At 43.0% G+C, this 24,159-nt stretch overlaps 1 protein-coding gene across 8 annotated transcripts in view; it reads right to left on the bottom strand.

The window, feature by feature from the left end:
• Positions 1–23,013, bottom strand: part of ASTN1 (astrotactin 1) — a 302,845-nt gene extending 279,832 nt beyond the window's left edge. The window contains exon 1 of one of the 8 annotated variants that reach the window (XM_019821665.3): positions 22,103–22,948. In XM_019821665.3, coding sequence (XP_019677224.3) covers positions 22,103–22,385 — 283 coding nt within the window. In that variant the 5' untranslated portion in view covers positions 22,386–22,948. Of the gene's footprint in view, positions 1–22,102 lie in introns of all 8 variants that reach the window. The other 7 variants (XM_019821664.3, XM_019821666.3, XM_006942718.5 and 4 more) reach the window with 7 other exon arrangements.
• Positions 23,014–24,159: the final 1,146 nt, after the last annotated feature.

Here is a 24,159-nt window from a genome sequence, read left to right on the forward strand (position 1 = left end):
TTAAAAAAAAAAAAAATAACCACCTCTGTAAGCCAGCACCTTTAAACACCATGATTCTGAGATTCTTAATCAACCACTTTTTCTTGCTGACTGGTAAAAATCCCCCACACATGAAGGTCATGGGGGCTAAATACGGCACACCTACTTGGTTCAGGTCATGATCCTATAAAGCACTGTCCTCCAGAGGAACCACAGAATACACATTAAAATTTGGTAACAAAAACGAGCTAGAGTAGAACGAGGAGACCAGGAACCTCCATTCATTCATTCGTTCATTCGTTCTTCTGTTCATTCACCAAAAACCATGTACCAGAGACGCGCCAGCACTAGGACCACAGGCTAGGAACAACAGGAGTACAAACTACTGTTGCTCCCTGCAAAGTGCTGTAACAGATGTAAACCAAGTGCCCACAATTCATGTGGAAGATAATTAACTCTCCCTGGGACATCAGGGGCAGCTCTTGGCTGAGGCGCCGCATGAGCTAGGTGAGCCATTTTCCAGCTTCTCGGTCTCAGAAATTCTGGAAGATACTCTCCATGCGAGATTACTGGACTACGTATGTACTAAATAAGTACTCTTGGGGCTGAAACCAAAACAGGTCAGGAGCAGGGAGTAGAGCCTCATGGGGTGGTGTGATCCCTGAGCTGATGGCAAGAAATTTTCCTTCTTAAAAACCATGGGAACCACAACGAGCTTTTGTTGTTCTATGTGGGCTATGCCTATCAGAGTTTGCGGTATTTATCTGAAGCCAGAACTGAGAAATGTTATAAATAATTATTTGTTTAGTGTTTATTTATTTTGAGGGAGAGGGCATGAGCATGCTTGTGCGCGCATGAGCAAATGAGGGAGAGGCAGAGAGAGAGAGAGAGAGAGAGAATCCCAAGCAGGCTCCATACTCCGTGCAGACAGAGCCTGACACGGGGCTGGATCTCATGACTGTGAGATCACGACCTGAGCCCATATCAAGAGTAAGACGCTTGGGGCACCTGGGTGACTCAGTTGGTCAGACGTCAGACTTTGGCACAGGTCATGAGTTCAAACCCCGCACTGGGCTCTGCGCTGACAGCTCAGAGCCTGGAGCTTGCTTCAGATTCCGTGTCTCCCTCTCTCTCTTTGCTCCTGCCTCTCTCTCTCTCTAAAATGAATGAACATTAAAAAATATATTTAAAAAAAAAAGTAAGACGCTTAACTGACTGAGCCATCCAGGAGCCCCTAATTATTAATTCATTTAAAAACAATAATAAGAAAGCCACCACATGTTAACAAAAACCATGTATTTTATGGAAAAAACAGTATTTTTATGATAAAAGAAATAGTGAGAGGAATGACATTATCTTTCCAAAATTCTCCAAAATTCTTTTAAATATCCAGCTATTTAAATACAAGACAGTTAGGAGGTGCCTGGGTGGTTCAGTCAATTAAGCATCTGACTTCTGCTCAGGTCATGATCTAATGGTTCGTGAGTTCAAGCCACGCGTCGGGCTCTGGGCTAACAGTTCAGAGCCTGGGGCCTGCTTTGGATTCTGTGTCTCCCTCTCTGTCTGCCCCTCCCCCCACCCACGCTCTGTCTCTCTCTCAAAAATAAATAAACGTTAAACAAAATTAGAATAAGAGACTCTTAAGGACTAAGAACAAACTAAGGGCAGATGGGAGGGTGGGGGAGAGGGGAAAGTGGGTGACGGGCAGGGAGGAGGGCACTTGTTGGGATAAGCCCTGGGTGTTGTATGGGAAACCAATTTGACAATAAATTACATTTTTTAAAAAATCAGAAAAAGAAAGTAGGATTTTCATCCCTGCTTCTGCATTAAATATACTACAGAATATTATGGCTGAAGTATATGAAGAAATTCCTGCCTCACAGAGAGATGAATTTAGAAAAGGGAGGAGTCTTTTAATAGCGATTTCAGAAAACTGTGGATATTCTTTTCTGATACTGTACCAAAGCTCAGGAAGTATTAACTTCTTAAAGGCAAATGGCCATGTGGAAACAGAAACCATACATGGAACATATTCGTTAAAGTCGATTATCCATGTTGAAATTTGAATGTACTTTTTTACTCATGCACAGCTTTGTGGTTTTTGGAAGTTTTGTGGGGTTTTTTTGTTTGTTTTCTGGGTGATTTTAGAGAGAGAGGGAAAGGAGGGACAGAGGGAGAGGGAGAGAATCTTGACCAGGCTCTATGCTCAGCCTGGAGCCCCACACGGGGCTCGATCGCATAACCCTGGGATCATGACCTGAGCCAAAACCAAGAGTCAGATGCTCAACCAACTGAGCCACCCAGGGGCCCCTCGTGCACAGTTTTTAAACGTCATGCACTGGTCACTTCAAAAATATTGGCTCACGGATTTCCACAGATCTTCCATGGTTCATTATACAACTGCAAAATCTCCCATTCATGAATAGCATTACCAGTCTCATGAGTCAAGTCTATAAGTACTGAAAAGCTGTCACGCTTGCTGTGACATTCACAAGTTGTTATGATATTCCTTTTTTTTTTCCTCTTGAAAGCTTGGATTTTATCATTCGCTACAAATATTGTCAGTTATTTTCCAAGCTCACTTTGTTCATTTTCAAGAAAATGTCGGCCAAGTTCCCAAGTCTGAATAAACACAGCTCGTTTGTTCCGTCAGGCACAAATCACGGTATGTGACAAAAGCAGATAGTTGAGCTTGCAACTGAAACACCTGCACTTGAGTTTATAGGCAGAAGTCGTATGTGTGCTTCTTCCCACTCTGTAGGTGAGAACAGAAGAGGACACATGCTCGAGGGCCAAAATTTAATAAATTAATCATTTACACTGCTTCATTCTAGGATATCCGCAAGTAAAAGTGGATTCGTGGAACAAGCGAGAGTGTGGTGAAATACTCAATGAATACTTGCACGGTTTGCCATCCCTGCGAGCATTCCTGCTAAGACACCTGCAGTTTTTCCCACCACTGCTTTGGCAAATATCAACCCATGATAAAGATAAAGATAATCTTGATATTATGAAGAAAACAGTTTTCACTTCAAAGAGCCTGTGGAAGGGGTCTCGTCGATCTATGGAAAGGTCGGTGGGACACTTTAAGAACCACTGAGCTCTAGGCACCTAGGTGGCTCAATCAGTTAAGCATCCAACTTCAGCTCAGGTCATGATCTCATGGTTCATGAGTTCAAGCCCCGCGTTGGGCTCTGACAGCTCAGAGCCTGGAGCCTGCTTTGGATTCTGTGTCTCCCTCTCTCTGTGCCCCTCCCCCTCTCGCACTCTGTCTCTGCCTTAAAAATAAACAAAACATTAAAAAAAATTTTAAATGGCTTGAATATGAAGGCCACTTCAAAAAATAATAATAAATAAACAAAAAATAAAATAAAATAAAACACTGAGCTAAACGCCAACGCTCCTCAGGAGTTGGCCTGGTGAAGGTCAATGGAACCAAGCTCAACGTGTTTTCACAAAGAACGTGCTCTATGCCTAACAAGTGAGCACTGTGCTGGAAGCTGAGGATACAGAGATGATTAAGACACTGCCTGGGAGGAGCCTATTCTTTCATGGGATAGGCAAATGGGGAAGAAAATAATTTCAGACTGAGGGAGTATTACTAGGGAGGTATGCGTGGAGACAACACAGCAGGCAAACAACCCTCAGAAGAGGACGTCGTATCTACGATGTATATGGAAGAACGAAAGGAACTGGAAAGGGAGGTAGAGGTACAAGAAAAATAACAGGTCAGCATTCATCAAGCATGAAGTGGAAGGGACTAAAGTGACTCCCTCTCCCCATGCAGCCCGGGAGTACGACCTCGGCTCCAAGAATGAGCCCCGACTAGTCCAAGCTGAGCCATGATTGCATCGCTCTGGGCACAGAGATTGGTCCAGGGATGGGCAGGCCTAAGTCAACTCACCCCAGTGAACTGCAAGGAGGGGCTTGCAGGGGGCTGCGGGGAGGCTTGTGCCAGCTCTCAAAGCGATCCTGACTCTTCCTCTGGACATACTCCATATGGAGGTGGTGCCTGCAACCATAGCCGCCATTTTACTACCAGTCTAAGGATGCAGACCATGCACACGGGAGGCCAAAGCCATGAGAACTGCAGAGACACAAAGTTGAAGCCCGGATAACAGTACACCTGATTACCACTTTCACAGGCCTGAGCCTATGGATCCCCTGTATCAATTACTTCAGTTCAAGTTCAGTTTTCTCTTAACTCATACTGGAAAAATTCCAAACTAATGTGAGCTTGATCTGACATGGTCCTGACAGGTATGAACCAAATCATGGAGTGCCTTCCATACCTTGCTAAGAATCGTGAGCATTCTTCAGCAGGTCCAAGAAGTCAATATAATATTATAAAAGGGAAAATAATAAAGCTTCTGAAAATGCCACCAGCTGATTTGGGGAGGACTCTTTCATTTTTATGCTCTGGCCACACTGGCTTCCTTTCAGTTTTACAAGGTACCTTCCCACCTATAAAGAGGTTTTGTGTTACCCAAGAAAAGGAGGAGACAATTTCAAGGAAGATCAGTAGGAGCAATCAGCAGTGGGTCACTAAGATGGGGCCAGAGAGCGTTCCCTGGATTTCACATGGCATCTCAGTGCAATGAAGCAGTCAGGAAGCTAAAAGCCATTCTGAACAGGGAGAGAGACTGATCAGGTGGCTTGCTAAGAGGGTATACTAGGGAGCAGACAATTTTTTTTTAAAACCAGGACAGACTGAAGAGAGAGATCCAAGAAAAGGAATGGGCAAGACAAAGTAAAGATCTAGAAGAGAGGAATGACAGACACGTGAGGCCCCAGAAGAGGCAAAATTCTTTGTTCTGTGAACACAGAACTGTCTTTTCTATTTTGCATCCTGAGAGCCTAGTATCATCACCAATACTTAGCAGCTACTTGAAAAAATACTGGCAGATGGAAATGAGAAGCTAAGAATGAATGTGGAAGCATATCTGCAAGTTTGAGAGGAGGGGGTGTACAGAAACTATGCCTGACCATCAGACTCAATTTGTTTATTAGGTAAAGTATGAGGCAAAGCTGTATGCTAAGTGTAAAGATACGGAAATTAGGTTGTGAGCTTAACTATCTACTGAAGATTTTAAAATCGTCACTTAAGGCAATGAGAAGAGAGGTTGATCAAGGACAATAAAAAATTAATAAGCAATGTTAATGGGGCGCCTGGGTGGCGCAGTCGGTTAAGCGTCCGACTTCAGCCAGGTCACGATCTCGCGGTCCGTGAGTTCGAGCCCCGCGTCAGGCTCTGGGCTGATGGCTCGGAGCCTGGAGCCTGTTTCCGATTCTGTGTCTCCCTCTCTCTCTGCCCCTCCACCATTCATGCTTTGTCTCTCTCTGTCCCAAAAATAAATAAACGTTGAAAAACAAAATTAAAAAAAAAAATAAGCAATGTTAAGGACCACATCAAAATTGGAATCCAGATATTTATGGAACCACCAATCCAGACAAATGGGAGAATTTACATACAAATCTTGGCATTCAGTCTAGGGCTCAAAGTGAAGCATGTCGTATGGGGAAATTGATCCAAATTTAGACATTTACTAGTAGATGCTATACAATAACAAGAAGCAATGAAATTGAGGATTCTAATAAAAAAGGTACTTCAGGAAAAGGAAGAGTTGCCAGAAGCATTCTAATAGACATGGGAAAAATAAAAGGATCAGTGAAATGGTGAATTTCAAGGGTCAAATACCAGTCAGAGTGAAAGGGACAGCAGGAAAGCGCTGGAAAGAGGAATCTGTGGTATGAGCTGACCAGTTTCAGAGCTGGAGGACGTTTAGGGGTAAGGGGTTAGTGGCCACGGTTACAAGTGAATAAAATGGGGTTCTGAAGGTCAATGAAGTGCCAGAAGGCAAGGAATTTACACAGTAGGAAATGGGATATGTTGTCCACGTCAGCGGTTGGCAGCCTATGCCATATGGGCCACTTGCCTATTTTTGAAAATGAAGCTTCGATGGAACAACCACACGCGTTCATTTTTGCATCGTCTACAGCTGGTTTTCTGCTACAAAGACACAGGTAGGTAGTTGCACCAGAGACCATATGGGCCGAAAAGCCTAAAGTATTTGCTAACTTGCCCTTTAAGAATAGGTTTGTTGAGGGGCGCCTGGGTGGCGCAGTCGGTTAAGCGTCCGACTTCAGCCAGGTCATGATCTCGCGGTCCGTGAGTTCGAGCCCCGCGTGGGGCTCTGGGCTGATGGCTCAGAGCCTGGAGCCTGTTTCCGATTCTGTGTCTCCCTCTCTCTCTGCCCCTCCCCCGTTCATGCTCTGTCTCTCTGTCCCAAAAATAAATAAAACGTTGAAAAAAAAAAAAGAATAGGTTTGTTGATGGGGTCTATATAGTTAAGGAAATGTTCTTGGGTAAAGGCAGGAGGCGAGAGAGAGAGAAAGAAAACAGAGTGGCAGTACGAAGAATAAGGACAAGGAGGGGCAGGAGGTGAAGCTGCTGATGCGTACTTCCAAAAAGGAGGCATCTTCCGGAAGGACAGCAGAATTGTACGGGTCTAGAAGGATGGGTCTTAACTTTTTTGACGTCCCTGTGACAGAGACTGCTATTTTTCCAAAACACCTATTCTCTATCCCTGCTTAGAATTTAAGTTGACCTCTTGCACTGTTGGTAGGAATGCAAACTGTTGCAGGTTATCTGGAAAACAGTCTGGAGGTTCCTCAAAAAATTAAAAATAGAGCTACCCTATGACCCAGCAATAGCACTAGTAGGAATTTACCCAAAGGATACAGGCGTGCTGATGCACAGGGGCACGTGTACCCCAGTGTTCACAGCAGCACTCTCAACAACAGCCAAATTATGGAAAGAGCCTAAATGCCCACCAACTGATGAATGGATAAAGAAGATGTGGTTTATATATTCAATGGAATACCACTTGGCAATGAGATAGAATGAAATCATGCCATTTGCAGCAACGTGGGTGGAACTGGAAGGTATTATGCTGAGTGAAATAAGTCAGTCAGAGAAGGACAGATATCATATGTTTTCTCTCATATGAGGATACTGAGAAACTGAACAGAAGACCATGGGGGAAGGGAAGGGAAAAAAATAGATACAAACAGAGAGGGAGGGAGGCAAACCACAAGAGACTATTAAATACAGAGAACAAACTAAGGGTGGATGGGGGAGTGGGGGAGAGGGGAAAATGGGTGACGGGCATTGAGGATGAGCACTGGGTGTTGTATGTAACCCAATTTGACAACAAATTATATTCATAATAAAAAAATAAAAATAAATAAAATAAAATAAAAATGTCAAACATATTGCAACAACAGCAACAAAGAATTGAAGCTGAGCACGTGGCCACCTAGCTAAGACTGCATTTCCCAGCACCACCTGCCTGGACTTAGGGCAGGTGACAAAGTTCTCACAAGGGCACGGGAGTAGATGTATACATATATATGTACAATGTGTGTCTCACTTGTTGAAACAAAAAGAATATCATCATCCTGTACTTCCGCCTTCTTCCTTCCTAGAAGTACAAACAGGTGCTGGTCAACCTGCTTGTCCACGCACAAGAGGATGATGACCTGGCGGGGAGGCAGAACAGCAAGACGGAAGGACCCCGGAGTGCTGGAAAAGTGCGTGGAGTGGAGCTGCCCTTCCAAACTGCACCACGTCTCTTGGGACGGTCATCTGAGAGAGAATAAACTCTTCCTCTTTAAGTTATTTTTAGAGGGCTCATTGTTCCAGAAGATTAACCTCTTTCCAACTTAGAGGACCCCTTTAAAAATCCGATTAAGCTATGGACTCTCCTTCCAGGAAACTGCACTTAACACACAAATCTTCTACTTAATGGACTCAGGAGCCCATTCATGATGCTGAGGCTAAGAACACCTGGTATGGAAGCATCAGTGAAGAAAGCAGGGCACGGCCATCCCTCCTACGTGCTTAGACAACATTCTGAGAAGGCGTTCAGAGGACACTTCTCAATCAAGTAGCCGCTCTTTGCCTCTGCACCCTTCCAGGTTGCATTCTGACTAGTGCTAGACTGAAAAGAGCCATCCAGAGGACACTGGGAAACACAGGAGGGGGGACATGAGAAAGAGAGTAAGTCCAAGGCACAGGGTGAGACTATAAGAGGGAAAAATGAGCAGGAGAATTTTAATTCCCAACATTTGGGAGAAAAGTAGACATACAGGGGAGAACAGGACAGTCTGAAGCCACCAGTGCAGGCCATTAGATGTGCCCAGACTTGCACTGCACGCCTCCAGAGGACACTGTATGTACACAGGTTTTACTGGAAATGCTGCCTCATGAAGTTACATGGTGTGGTATAGTCACTAAAAGTATTCTCTCACTATTTAGAATTACAAAAGCCACCTAGAAGCCGGCAGCAATGAAAGAGTCTCTCTGGGCACTTCTCCGGTTTCTATCCTTAGCTTCATGCCCACTCAACCAAAGGCTGTCAACTTCTCACACAGATCCCAAAGAGGGCACTTAAATATTTCTAAACTGCACTTCTTTTCACTCATTTTGGTTTTCTACACTTTCTACTTCCTGTTCCCTTAGGCTACAGCTTGTAACTTCTTCTGAAAACTTAGAATCCTCATAGTTGCCAGATTAAATCCCACTCTCCTTTAACTTCAATTTAGAACATTTTCTCTGGAAAGAATTTCCTACTATCCTGTCTGACTTAGTTGTTCATTACTGACTAAAAAAGCAATCAGTTCTTAACTCAAGTCATTGGATTTACCACACTGTGTAGGACAGTGGCTAAGACTATAGGCTTTACAGATCATTTGAATGTTATATAAATTGCTCTAGAGCAAATAAAGAAGGAAAAGTTAAAAATTATTTTATATAGTAAATGTAAAATTGATACCAAATCTTGGCAAAGAATACACAAAGAAAATGTGAGGCTAACTTCACTTAGGAATGCTGGTGCAGAAAAACCCCTAATACATATTAGCAAACAGACTCCAACAACATATTAAAGGAAAAAAACCACTCACTATTTACCAAGTGAAGATTATTTCAGGAATGCAAGGATAGTTCAATATTAGAAAATCCACTTATATAATTCATCCTTTTAATTAGTCTAAGGAGAAAAATCACATGATTATAAATACTAAAGAAATTTTAGTATTTTTAAAAAATCATTCTCAACAAAGAAAGAAACACTCAATTCCTCTTTAACATGATAACGTTTATCTATCTTAACAGAAAAGCAATTACCATAATGGCAAGACAGTACAGTTGCTACCATTAAAGTCAGGAAAAGGCAAGAAATGATATTATCATATTTTTATTTGACATTGTATTGTAGTTACTACTAGTGTAATCAGGCAAGAAAATGAAACCAAAGAAATAAAAATTTGAGGGGACAATATACAACGATCAATATTTGCCTATATGTCTGCCTAACTAAAATATGCAAGAGAACCAACTGAAACACAAGAATAGCTAAAGAATTTAGTAAGGTAGTGGCAGTTGAGAATTAACACATGAATATCGGTATCTTTGATATACACAAACTGTAATCATTTAGGAGATAGATATATATCTATATATATATGCACAATTCATAATACATATACTACATAGGTATATACAAAATACTCCTTTTACAAGAGTACAGAAAGACAAAATACCTAGAAGTAAATCCAACAAGAAATGTACAAGAACTTTATGACAAGAAAGAAAAACCTTGAAAACCCTACTAGAGGGCAGACCAGAAGTCCCAACCAAATGCAAATATATCAAGTTCTTAAACAGAAAAACTCAACATCGTAAGGATTTAATCTCCCTAAATAAGTTAGTTAAAAATTTTAACAAGATCTCAAACAAAAATACCTAGCTTTTATTTTTCCTGGTTTTTTTTTTCAGGAACCGAACAAGCTTCTTTGAAAGTGTCTGTTTGTTTCAGATACACTTCACACCCAGCATGGAGCCCAATGCAGGGCTCAAACTCACAACCCTGAAATCAAGACCTGAGCTGAGATCAAGAGTCGGACGTTCAACCAACTGAGCCACCCCGGCACCCATGAAAGTTTACATGAAAAAAAAGTGGCTAGGAAAACTCTGAAAAAGAATACTAGCAGAGGGTGACTAATCCTACAGAACATTAAAACATACTACAATATACTGTAAAGCTTCAATAATTAAAACATGGATAGGCACGTATACACACACACACACACACACACACACACACACACAGTAATAGAACAGAAGTTCAGATAGACCTAAATGTATTAAGGAATTCAGCATGTTATAAAGATGACACCTCTAATCAAAGGGGAAATCACAAACTATTTAATAAATGGTACTGAGACAGACATCTGAGTAACCATCTGGAGAGCTAAATTTGGTACTTCCCACAGTACATCTGGATAAGGTTATGTCTCACAGAATATGTTAGAATGTTCAAAATATATGAAATATTTAAATGCAAAGAATGAAACCAGTAGAATATAAGGAGAAAAAATGATGAATCATTTTATTATCTTAAAGTGAGGAAGAACTTCCTGACTGAGACTTAAGGTGTGAAAGCCAAAAATAGTAACTTACAAAAAATTCAAAAGCTGTTGGAAAACCAGCCAACTAAACAAAAACATGGGCAAAATCAAGAGACATTAATCTCTTGATCTGAGAAAAAATTTTATTTGTAACTTCAATTACAGTCAAAGGGATAATCTCCTTAGTGTTTAAAGTGCTTCTAAAAATATGAAGTAACGACAGATCACTTTACACTTAGCAAACTGACAAATTTGAGAACACTGGATAAAGACAAGTGTTGGTGGGGGTATGGGGGTATAGTGGCCCTCAAATGCTACTGATGAGTGTGCAGACTGGTACAGCCATTCTGAGCACAATCTGACAGTATTTAGTCAAATTAAATATACATAATCTTTATGAGTCAGTGATTCCACTCCCGCTTACACATCCCAGAGAAATTTTAACAACAGTCCTTGAGGGAAGATGCACAAAGATGACACATGCAGCATTATTTATGGGGATGAAGAGCTGGAGGCGACCCAGTGTCCATCACTGAGGGGACTGGTAAAATGTGATGGATACCTGTCATGGAGTCCTCTGCAGCAATGAGAACCATTGGGCTACACCTGTACTGTCCGATAAACCTTTCTGCGATGATGATGGAAGTGTTCTATATACATATTGTATGTAGAATTACACACATATACACTGTATATACTATATAGTATATCTACTACATATGTATATTCTATAGTATGTATAAAATAGATAATACTGCATATATCACGTGTACTATATATGTTACATGTACCATAATGTATACGCACTATAATGTACTATAAACGTACTATTCGATGTGGTAGTCACGAGCCACGTGAGGTTCTTCAAATGCAAGTTAATGAAAATTTTTAAAACGTAAAACATTCAGCTGCTCAGTCGTACCAGCTGCATTTCAGGTGCCGAAGAGCCACGTGCGGCTTGGGATTACCATATTGCATAAGGCATATGTACAACATTCTCATTATTATGGAAAGCTCAGTTAGACAGTGTTGGGCTCTATCTGCACCTAGTGACATGAGGACATCCTAAAAACAAAGTGCTGAGCGCAAAGAGTAAGAATCAGAATGTCATTATATTACATCACCATTTAGTTAAGTCACAAATGCAGGAACACAAAACAACTACTCACATTTTGCAAGAAGACATAGCCCTCCCCCCCACCAAAAGATAAACATTAGGAAAATTAGAGTGCTTGCCTGTGAGGAAGGGTAGGTGGGAATTGGGAGCAGTGATAAAGAGAAACAAAGAGCCAAATATATGAACCACTGGAAGAAGGAGGGTTTTCATAGGCCTATGACAAAATGTATTGTGAGGAGTATGATTAACTCAAACCTCTGCACTGAAATTACAAAAACAAAAAGAGAACACACAAAACCGCATATGCTAATATTTACAGCATTTGTATTCCTAATTGCCCAAGACTAGAAGCAACAAAATATTCTTCAACAGGTAAATGGATACAAACTGTGGTATATTCATACAATGGAATATTATTCAACAATAACAATGAATGAGCTATCAAACCAAAAAAAAATCAATGTGGATGAATCTTAAATGCATAATGCTAAATGAAAAGAGGCAAGTCTGCAAAGCGTACATACTGTATGATTATAATTCTATAACATTCTGAAAAAGGCAGAACTATAGTGACAGCAAAGATCTGTGGTTGCCAGAGTTTGGACGTAATGAAGGGAAGGTTGAATAGGTGAAGGGCAGGGGATTGTGTAGGGCATTAAAACTATTATGCGGGATCCTAGAATTGCAGATATTTGATAGTATGCATTTCGTTTGTTAAAAACCCATAGAATTTTAGAGCACAAAGAGCCCCTCTCAATGCATGTAAATTAAAAGAAAAATCATTTAGGAGGCTGGGTGATCCTGGGATGGAATGTAGAATGAGGCAGAACTCTAATTCTATCAAAAATATATGCAACAACCTCACAAAGGCGGGGGGGCATTCTGACTTACATACCTTCGGCCGGTCTTTTAACACTAAAGACAAAAGATGCTGTATGTAAAAATTATACTCTAATTGATCAAGTTTGTCCCCACTGGGGTATGGGTAAACAATTCTGACACTGCCACAGATGCACAGTGGAAGTGAACAATTAAAAAAATGGATGGAAGACAGAACCAGATTTCTCAATGCTGGGCTGGGCTAAGGAAAGGCAAGAGACTAGAATGATCCATGGATTAGATAATGCGTTAGAGCCAGACACATCAGCATGAACTCATGCTTAGCTTAATAAGATACAGATGGTTACTTATAGAAATATTTATAAATATGTGTGTACACAGGAGTTAGTATATACACATGTTATTTCCTTGCTCTGTCAGCTGAGATCCTACAAGCTACAATACCCCAGAATAAATAAATACAGTGCCTAGATCTTGTTAATACTAATCTCTAATTTGAAGAATCAGGGCTAATTAGAGAAAGAGCTGATTCTAGAACTCTGGGGGCAGGGGCTAGAGGGCGTAGTAGGCATATACAAAATGAGCTGGAGCAGAAAGAGATAAAAAGTAACAAAGTGCTCAAAAAACAAAAACAAAGCAAATGCCCACATTGATGAGGTTACCTCAAAGGCACACAGAAGCCAACTGAAAGAGCTCCCATTAGCCAAAGCTGGAACAATTTCAGCAATAAAATCAATAAAGCAGTATTGGATTATAACCCAAAGTATAAAATAAGTATTTGTGAGTCCATATGATATAAATAAATGATTAAATAAATACATTAATGAGGGATAAGAGACAATTCTCTCATGTACAATAATTCAAAATAATTTATGTAGATACTCAGCTCTCAAAATGGTAGACCACAACTCTCCAGCTTCTTAGTATACACTATACACAGTGAATTCCTTCAAAGAGTACAGCATGGAAAGGGGAGGAAAGAGAGTAACTTACAGTAGAGAAATCTGACAAATTCTACTTCAGTCAGGTGATGGAGGGCAACAGCAACAATGCTAAGTCATACTGACAGAATGTGCCCTTGACACGATGTGACGAAAATGGCTTCCTCCCCAAAACACACAGTTCCGGTCTCATCATGAACAAACAAATCCCAGTTGAGGAACACCCTGCAAAATACCTGACCAATGCTCCTCAAAACTGTTAAGGTCATCAAAAACCGGTAAGATCATCAAAAAGAAGTCTGAGAAACCGCCACAGCCAAGAAGAGTATATGGAGACTTGATGACTCAATGTAATGTGGCGTCCTGGTTAAGATCTTGGGAAAGAAAAAAAGGGATATTAGGTAAAAACTAAGGAAATCTACACAAAGGATGGACTTTAATAGTAATATATCAACATTGGTTCTTTAACTGCAATAAATACATCATACCAACATAAGATGTTATTTAACAGGCGAAAATGGATGTGGGGTATGAGAACTCTGTACTATCTTTGCAATTTTTCTGTAAATCTAGAACTACTACAAAAAAATAACTTTAGGTGGGCCTGGGGGGCTCAGTCTGTTACGTGTCAACTCTTCATTCCAGCTCAGGTCACGATTTCATGGTTTGTGAGATCGAGCCTCATGTCTGCACTATCAGTGCAGGGCCGGCTTGTGATTCTCTCTCTCTCTCGGTCTCTCTCTCTTTTTCTGCCCCTCCCTTATCCACTCATGCTCTCTCTCTCAAAAATAAACACTAAAAAAAATGTAAGTTTATTTTTAAACAGGGAACAAAAACAAAAATGAAACACTGCCAGAATGTCTGAAGCCCCTCTTCTTTCCCTCCGCCTTCACATCATCTTCCCTTTCCACCAGACAAAACACCCAACTTTTATTTTGTGGGTTTTGTTTCTTTGCTTTTCATAAAAAATGTATATCTTTATGTCCTCAAATAATGTGTTGCTATTTTGAATTTTATATAAATGAGACGGTGCTGTATTTGTTTTTAATGTTTATTTGAGAGAGAGAGAGAGCAGAGGAGGGGCAGAGACAGCGAGAGAGTGAATCCTCTGTGCTGACAGCACAGAGCCTGATATAGGGCTGGAACCCATGAACCATGAGATCATGACCTGAGCTGAGACCAAGAGTCAGACGCTTAACCAACTGAGCCACCCAGGTGCCCCAATATGATGTATGAATGTTTCGGCTAGTTGCTTATTTTTTACTTAACATTACAGTTGTAAGATGCATCCATGTTGGTGTATGTGGCTGCAATTCATTTATTTTCATGGGTGGATAGCATTCCATTGGATGACTGTTACACCTCCATACTTCTAGCTTCCTATTAATGGACACTGGTTGCTTCCAGATTTTGTTATGACTAACAAGGCTACTACAACATTCCTGTGTATTGTGAAAATTACTAAAGGCAAACCTCACTGAAGTGACCCGGGGAGGCTAGAAGGGGGAGCCCTACCACTCAATGTCAATCACAGGAAGAACTATCAATCACAAACCCCAACAGAAGAATCATTCATAGGAAAGAACGATCAGTTTACAGGCCCCAACAGGAAAAGATGTACGCTGAATCTTCTACAAGAAGTCCACTAGCCCTGCAACTCAGACAATGAGAAATCATCATCACCCTGAATTCTTGCTTTTCACCAACGGACTGTCATTCAAAACAACCCCTCTCAACTTCCTCTGTCTTCTCCATAAAATAATGTTCCTCTCCTTTGTTTGCTAGACTTGCCTATGGTTCTGCCATAGCTTCTATGTCCTCATTTGGAATTCTCTGCCATTCCCAAATGAACCCATGGCTGCTGGTAAAAGAACTTTATTTTTAATGCTTATTTATTTTTGAGAGAGGCACAGAGTGCAAGCAGGGTAGGGGCAGAGAGAGAGAGAGAGGGAGACACAGAATCCAAAGCAGGCTCCAGGCTCTGAGCTGTCAGCACAGAGCCCAACGTGGGGCTCGAACCCACGAACTGCGAGATCATGACCTGAGCCGAAGCCGGATACTTAACCGACTGCACCACCCAGGCACCACAAGAACTTTTATTTTAAGGTCAACAGTATACATATAAAAATTCCTGTGTAGTAAATACCTGGAAGTAGAAATGCTGGATTGTGAGACGTGCATGTTCTCAACTTTACCATGTGATACCAAACTGTTTTATAAAAACAGTTTTATATAATGATGTACACATCATTACGTATATCAATTTAGACAACTATCAGCAACAGTTTAATTTGTACAAATTTTGTTCCTTGGAAACCCAGGAATCAACAGAGGCACTTCATCGTGTTGTCTCAAAATTTTAAATTGTATGCAATTTAAAAAATAAGTTAATAACTATTACATACTTATAATAAAAAGAATGATGATAGATGACAAGTTGTGGTACATTAGAAATTACCAGAGGCCTTAACTTGTCCTGAGAGATTAACTTGCTTAAATAAAAGAGCTTTTTTTCTGCCATTTGTGTGCATCTATTTCAACTCAGTGTGAAAGTGGAGAAATAAAGATGGGACGTGTCCCCGCTGAAAGGAAGTCAAGTTCTGTGCCCATAAACTGATGTTAATCTGAGAAACTTCGAGCCTTTTGAGTTTAATTGCATTTCCACCCTCAAAAAAAAAAACTCCCTCCAAATACATACATGTGTGTATATATATATATATATATATATATATATATGCTCTATAAAACAAGACCTCAATCTTCACTCAAAAAAACTATAAAGAAATTAAACTCGTATTTCATTTTTTTCCTTCAAAAACTCCAATGACTTGAATTCAAACCTATCAGTATATCTACAAGAGCATATGAAGTGTTGTAAAATTCATCACCCTGGCATTCAAAATGCCTTGGATGTAAAAATCTACATTTCTGTAGACAAACTATAAATAATAATCCTCTCAATACTGTAAATTAGTGCATTCTTCTGCTTTGAGTTATGTAAGTATAGGAGACCCTACTTTCAGATTGCTACCATTCATCCTCCTGGTGTCTTAGATGGGCTGTCACTGTATATAAATTTATTTACTGTTAACCTAAGCAGCTGACTGTGACAGAGAGTAAAAGGAAGGACAAGAAATTTTAAAGTTTCTTCTCAAGTGGAGAATTGGACGGACGAGTGAAAAAAAAAAATATACGGTTGTTTCCTAACAAGCAAAGCTCAACTTTTGCAGAAAGGTAGAAAATTATGCCCACTATCACACTGGAAGCCAATTAAAAAGCTCAGTAAAGGGCGCCTGGATGGCTCAGTTGGTAAGCATCCGACGTCAGCTGGGGTCATGATCTCACGGTTTGTGAGTTCAAAGCCCCGCCATTGGGCTCCGTGCTGACAGCTCGGAGCCTGGAGCCTGCTTGGGATTCTGTGTCTCCCTCTCTCTCTGCCCCTCCCCCATTCACTCTCTCTCTCTCTCTCTCTCTCTCTCTCTCTCTCTCTCTCTCTCTCTCTCTCAAAAATAAGAAAACATTTTTAAAAAACTAAAAAAAAAAAAAAAAGCTCAGTAACTGCTAATCGAGCAGCTCCATGGAGCCCTGACAATGGATTCAAAGCACAAGGCTACTTGATACAAAGGGCAGTGGCCTGGGACAAGGAGCTAAAACCTTCTGGATGGCTCCATTTATCCGTGGAGCCGTCTCTCTGGGATTCCCAGTTTGCATTTCTGTGGGGTCTTTGTAAGAAGAGCACTGGACAGGTTATCTTCATCCCCACAGATCCTACATCGTTCATCACCACAGAGGGTGCCGTCTGTACACATCATGGAACATGGCTCCCCAAACCTGGACACTACAAATGAAATAAGAATCCCCATCTCTGCTTCGGGGAGTAAGTGTACCTGCTAAGGCAAATATTTCTTGATGAAGTTCACTCTCTTCCACATTAAGGCTTGGGTGAGAAATCACTCAACGGGCAAGGATATTCAAAAGGTATTTACGTAGACATCATGAAGGATTCTTCCGTACAAAGTAGGTTAGCGTGCTTTCCCTATCCTACACCATTGCCGAGCCTTCTTTTATCCAATCATGAAAAAGAACAGATTTTGAAAAATTTTAAGGCATAAAATCGCCACTAAGAGAAAGGTTTAAATGTCATATCGACCTGAGTTCAAGTAATGGATCCATCAATTGTGAGCTCTGCGACCCTGAGTGAGTTATTTAACCTCTCTGATCCTTACTTTTCTCCACTGTTGGAAGAAGTGAAAAGCCAGGAGTTGACACCAGATCTGTCTTCAAAGCTTGTTCTTTTAACCACCACACTGGACTGTTCCAGACAGTTTAAACTGCACCTTGCATGTGGGAACGCACTACATCTCTGCAGGCTGATTGATTTATCTTTGGGAGTACCTTCTTCTATCAAAAGCCATGGCAGCTAAAACTAAACACCAAGGCTCAGGAGAAACAGCCTTCTTCGCTAAGTTTCACACATGCACGAGCTCAATCTTTGGGTCTGAAACACAGGAACACCCCTCAACAGTAGTGAGACTGATAAATCTGTTCTGTTCACAGCACAGTAGACCACACTTCAATGCAGGTTAAGCAATCGTGTCAAAATCAGACATACCTCCAAAGCAAAAAGGTCTACGGTGTTAAGAGCTCGGATACAAAATTTTAGTTGAGATAGGAAATTTTCATGGTTTTATCTTCTCCTGAGAGAGTAATAAGGCCTTTTAAAGAAACTTCCAACGTGAAATACACATTGCTAACAGAGTCTGTCCAAACAAAATAGGGTGGGGAGGATACTGACGAAGCAGGGTCCTCTCACTTCTCCTGTTTCAATTCTCTAGAACACCATGAACTTTTGAATTCATCAATTGCAACCTGTCCATTACAACTGGACCACCTCCTGGAACATATCTTTCTACTTTGGACTGAAATCCAATGTAACACCTGTTAGCTTAATAGCCAACCCTGTAGCCTCTGGGTTAACTCTGTCAGCACCAATCATAATTCTTTCAAAACAAGTTTCGTCACCATGTGGGTTTTGCTTTTACAAACCTGTACTCTCTGCTTGCAATGTGAGCATACTTTCTTTTTCCATGGACTCTATCTCCTGGATTGCAATACCTAAGACCCATGCCCCTCCAAAAAACAAACAAAAAAGCCTATGGTTATTTTATAGCCTCTTTTTAGTCCACAGGTCTATGCATCTAAAGATCTTAAATTGGAAACTGTCTTTACTTTGGAACATTAGAGAGTTTCCCCAACATTTCTGAAAGCAGGTTTAGACTGCCTGGCTTAGAGTTGCTAGATAAATACCATGAAGAAAAGGGAAGCATGACAATCTAGAGATGGCAGGCCTTGACTAAAAACATTCCGATTCAAAGCATTTTAAAATTACACGTAGCCAAACAAAGCACAACTGAAAGTTACACGTGGCCCTTGCACCATTTGCAAACTCACTTTGGACAACAAGAGCTCCCACTACCCCACCCCACCGCCCAACACTGCCCCACAGGATGACCCATCCTACAAGCAAAACCCACAGCATTGCTGGCTGAGGTAGCTGCCGGGAGTCAGGCTTCACGACCTTCTATGTCAAATCAGCCCTGCACTGCCTGGCTTCTAAGTGGAGAACTACGCTCCACTCTCTCGAGCCACACACCATCCCGACGACTCTCCTCCCACAAGGGCGATCCCAGTACTGCACCACACGCGGGCCATCCCGTATTCCTGTTCATCACCACCCACTGCTGAGATGGCTTCACCTTCCCCTTGGCCAAGCCAAATTGAATCCATCTTTAATCTTGTTCGTTCGTGTTTTGACTTTTTAAATCCGCACAAAGAGGACGGAAGTGGGATACACACATGTGCCTTGGGGGACGGGTAAAGCTTCCTAGAGAGGTGAACAAGTGTGCATGGTTTAAAAGGAAGAGCAGATGGGTGCCAAGTAGAGAAGGGGGAAAGCGCATTCCAGGTAGAAGGAACAGCATATGCAAAGTCTTGCAGGGACATGAGGCCGGAGACGTTGGCTGGAGTCAGAACATAGTCTTGTTTGCCTCACTGAAAAAACAGGACTTGATCCTGGAGACAAAAGGAAATCAAAGGACCTGATTTGGGTCAAGGTCGCTAATGAAGCCCATGTCATCCATGGAGTCTGCTCTTACCATGCAAGTAGTTCCTTCCCCAGCATTCCCACGCCCCTTAACACCCATACCACACGATCAAGTGTTATTTCTTCCAATTCTTACAGGTATTTCAGTCTGTTTTCCCTGACTGGAGAGAATCCAAGGGCAGGGGCCCTTTATTTTTTTTTTTTTTCACTTGTCTATCCTAATAATGCCTACGAGTGCTGAGCAAGTGAACAATCAGTAATTTCCCAGGACTAGTGAATTCGTATTCCTCTAGAGGATGGCTTAAGCACACTTCAGTTCCAGAGATAATAGTAGGGGAAGCTCAAAACCAAAGTCAATACAGCCCTTACTATTGGCCACGAGCGACAGAATCCAGGACCACAAAACTTAACTTCAAGAGCAACTATACACTTGAGTCTTTCCTCCATGAACCTGGACTAGCTCTGCTCCCTTACACAAGCTGACAGTCACTCCTATTCCCCCTGGGAATACTGGGCCAGAAGGGATAGACATCAGCACATCTCTGGTTCTGAACATGCCCCCACTGACAGAGGGTAGGGGGAGACACAATCAATGCATTTAGGAAATGCATCTGGCCATGAAGTGAGAGTGTGTCTGTTCCTGTATGTAAATGCCAAGTTGCAGGAGGTTACCATAGCAACTCCAGCAGGGTGCTGCAGTGGGCAGCTTTGCATAGAGGTGCAGAAACCCCATTCTTTAACATCTGGTCTTTCACTGTGCACACTGGATCCCAGCAGGCTTTAGGCCCTGGCTTTGGGAGTCTGCAAAAAAGGACATGAAAATTTTGAAGAACTGCTAGTCCAGTTTCCCGTTTTTTATGCACCACACACAGCCCTCCGCATGCACAGTAAACACTGATTGTAGAGCCCAAAACAGGGCTCTTTAGAAACACAGAATTCCCTACACTCATTCTTGTATATTATGATGAGCAGATTGTACTTGCACATCAGCATGACTTCCACACAAAATCTACAACCACTGAATAACCCGGCAATTTTTTGTACATTTTAATGAGTAGCATATCCCCAGTGTCCCCATTCCCAGCCAGCTCCCAGCTTTTATTATGTTATTGGTATGTCTTTAATGCAAAAATAAATAATGCCATCCAGAGTGTAGGCTGGACTTAATGGGGTCAACTAAGCTGCACTCTAGGAAACACAAACCAACTTTTCAAAGGATCGGGCAATTTCTGAAATTGCTTTTCTGTGTGGGTTGGAGAGTGGGAGGTTTACTCACCCACTTCTTAACGCTTTCACTATGAAGAGCTCTCTGGCGAATAAAGAGCATGAGGGAGATGTTAGATGACATTCCACATGTGGCTGTCACCTACGTATGGCCATCAGGAAGCCATGTTCCTACAAAGTGAACTCCAGCTGGTAGCACATTAAGTAGACGGAAATGCCTCCTGGACGGTTTCACTGTTTTTCAGTTTTTGGATCTAAAGACAAACTTTGAATTGGATTATCTCTGAATTCTTGCCTGGGCAAAAGAAGGATGATTTAGAGCATCACTAAAGAAATGGACTGCATGGTGGGCCTGCACAGCAGGGGAGACATACATCTGCACAGGGAGTAGGAAAGGAAATTTTGGTTAATGAAGTCACATGAACCTGTGGTGCTTTGCAAGATGCTGGAGCAGGACCACAATATCTTTGCAGCCTGGTAGTGAAAAAGAGGTGAATCAGAAAGGACGTAGAGGTTCCAGGATCTGAAGGAGTTTTGTGGCCTAAGAAAATTAAAATAGGGGTACTGGGAGAGAGACGTAAACAAAGGAAGGAACGGAGAGCTCTTACCCAGGGAGATCATTCTGGGTGCAGGAACGTCTATGCCTACCTAAGGTAGCACTGGGAACAAAGAAGATGCCAACATCAAGAGACTACAGTCGGATGATTTCTTTATGCGAGGAATTGAGATGTGACATGGACATGTGGAGGTGGCTGGATGAGGACACTGTTGCACGTAGGCACCGAGGGAGGACTTGCCAGGATGGACATCAGGGGTAGAGGAAACTTGAGTGTTCTGAAGGAAGGCCAGAAAGAGTGTCAGTAATCTGGTGAAAGATAAAGAACCCTCTCAGAGGGTGCAGCCTAGAGATCCAGCCGGTGCAATCCGGCCTGCACACGCCTGCCAAGGTGGGGGCCAGATACCTGTTTCTAACTCCCCCCAGGAAATGCCGTAGGTGTCGGGGGGGGGGGGGGGGGGTGAGTGAAGCCGAGAACTGAGCATGTGGCCAGAGAGTGGGGAGAAGGGCTTATGGGAGTGGAGCTGGTAGCCTCCAAGAAGTGCTCTGTCAGTCTGCTCCTGAAGGAAAGCGGGGAGGTCAAGGCCGGGAAAGGTTTCAGAGAGACCCCTGCAACCCGCTTCCGTGGGGCAGGGCGGCCGCGGAGAGGTCGAGGGCCCGGCGTCCAGGTCGCAAGCGGGGAGAAGCCGGGGGCACGGAGGCGCCGGCCGGCAGGTGGGTGTGGAGGGCGGGCCGGGCGCGGGGCGGATCCAGGAGGTAGCTGTGGGGGAGGGGAGGTCGGCGGCTAGTGGGTGTGTGGAGCTAGGGGAGGTGGGGGGTGGGGGCGCCGGGCCGCGCCTCGGGCCGCCTCGACCTCCCCCGGGACTCACCCAGCACGAAGTAGGGCAGCTCCGTGTTTTCCAGGTCGTCCACCACGACCATTTCTCCCGGGAAGTCGTTGCGCACCGAGAAGAGGAGCTTGGGCTCGGAGGCCGAGGGGCTGTGCATGATGCTCAGGTCGTTCTCGCGCAGGAAGGGCAGCGCCGACACCGTGATGCTCTTGAGCTTGCACTCCAGCTCCTTGGATGGGTCCACGTCGCCGGCGGCCGTGGCCAGCACCGCCGCCGGCCCCCAGCAGCAGGCGAGCAGGGCGCAGAACCCGGCTAAAGCCATCTTGAGCCCCGGCCGCCTTCCTCCGGCGCCGCGAAGGTGGGGGAGGCGGCGAGCGGGCGGGAGCGAGCGAGCGAGCGCGGGAGGCGGGGGAGGCTGCGGAGGGACGTGGAGCCGGGAGAGCCCAGCTCCGCGGAGCCAGACGCCGCGCGCCGTGCGCGGGGCTTGCGCGCTGCTGCCCGGAGCGCCCGCGTTCTTTGTTCCTCGCAGCTGCTTCGCTGGGGAAGGGAAGGGGGGGAAGGAGGAGAGAAGGGAAGGAAGGACGTCGGAGGAGAGAGGAAGGGAGCTGAGGATTCTAGGGAATCAGGTCAGCCCCCAGCAGGCTGCCGGTGCTGCCGCCTTTCTCCTCCTTCGCCTCCCCCGGCACGAGCACGCTCTTGGCTAGGAACTACCTGCACAGCGTTTTTTAAAAATCGGTCTTTGCAATGCAAAATCTTCCCTCTCGCATCATCATCCGGATGGCTCGGGAAGGGCACACAGGCACACACCTTAAAAGGCGTTTCCTGAGAGCAGGTGGGGGGGGGGGTCTTTCTAGATGCAAATGAGCCCCCCGTTATCTTGTCGGTGTAGGTGGCCCCATTCTTTTTTACCCACTGTTTGTGCAAATATATGTTGGATAAACGGGTGCTGAGAAATATGGATGTATATATTTTTACTCAGCACTACTTTGCAGAAATATTTAGAGGAAATACGTGGGTTGTAGATCTCTCAAGAGGTAGATGTGAACAGCAAAACAAAGCCAATGCACTGTATACGGTGAAGCTGAAGACCAGAAGTTTTATTGGCGATTTTTCTCTCCTTTGTTCCATTTCTGATACAAATGTTATCTCTGGTAACCAATATAAAAATGATGTGGGGAGCGCTATAACTTACAGAAAACGTAGAACTAGCCGGAAGAAATTGTTGAGCCTTTAATTTTAGAGAATCCAGTAAATAGATCAGAGCTGGAAGGACATGTGGAAACAAAGTGTCTAAGTACCCCTGACGAATTGGAACGGGATAAAAGAATGTCCCTCCGGTATGGACCAAGTCAGTCCCAGCCCCATCAGAAGTAGAACAGCGTCGAGAATGGCAATAACCCATATAAGGTGTGTTTCCACTAGTGCTGGGCAGTGTTGCCTTAACAAAACAGTGACTATATGCAATAAACCGTGATAGAAAAGTGAAGTTTGTGTGTGCTGGAATCTGATGTTTTACTGAACTTTCTCTCACGTGATAACCAATAATTTCTTTTCAAAGTTTGCCCCTCCAACATCATTTATTCCATGCTGCTTAAATAGTGTTGTAAGTCTCCTATAGGTAGTTCCTGCTCTCCAGGAATTTAATGCACCACACTCTCCAAAGAGGATCCCCATTTTAGAAACAATTTCATTCTCACTGTACCTGGTGTTAATGTATTGGCATATATGAATGTATGCCCTTTAAAAGAAAAAAAAAAAAAACAACCTTTGCCACATATTCCCCGTGGCTACTCTAGTTGATGGATGAGAATAGAGAAAATGAGCCATGTTCAAGGGGTGAAAGACCTGTTTGGTATGAGAAAAAGAACAAAAATACTTTATTACAAGTTGTCTTTTGAATCTGATAAGCTGAAAACCATACTCTGAGAACTAACCACTGCAAAAAAGATTTATCAGCTAATGATCTTTCCCAAAACGCATCCTTCTCTTCATTACTTCCCTAGGAGGTACTGAGGAAAAGAAAGACCCTGTGATACCTTTTTTCCTACTCTCCCTAGCATAAAAACAGTATTGAACTTAGTTATGCGAAGTTTACC

Source organism: Felis catus, chromosome F1 (genome assembly GCF_018350175.1).
Source record: "Felis catus isolate Fca126 chromosome F1, F.catus_Fca126_mat1.0, whole genome shotgun sequence".
Taxonomy (NCBI): Eukaryota; Metazoa; Chordata; class Mammalia; order Carnivora; family Felidae; genus Felis; species Felis catus.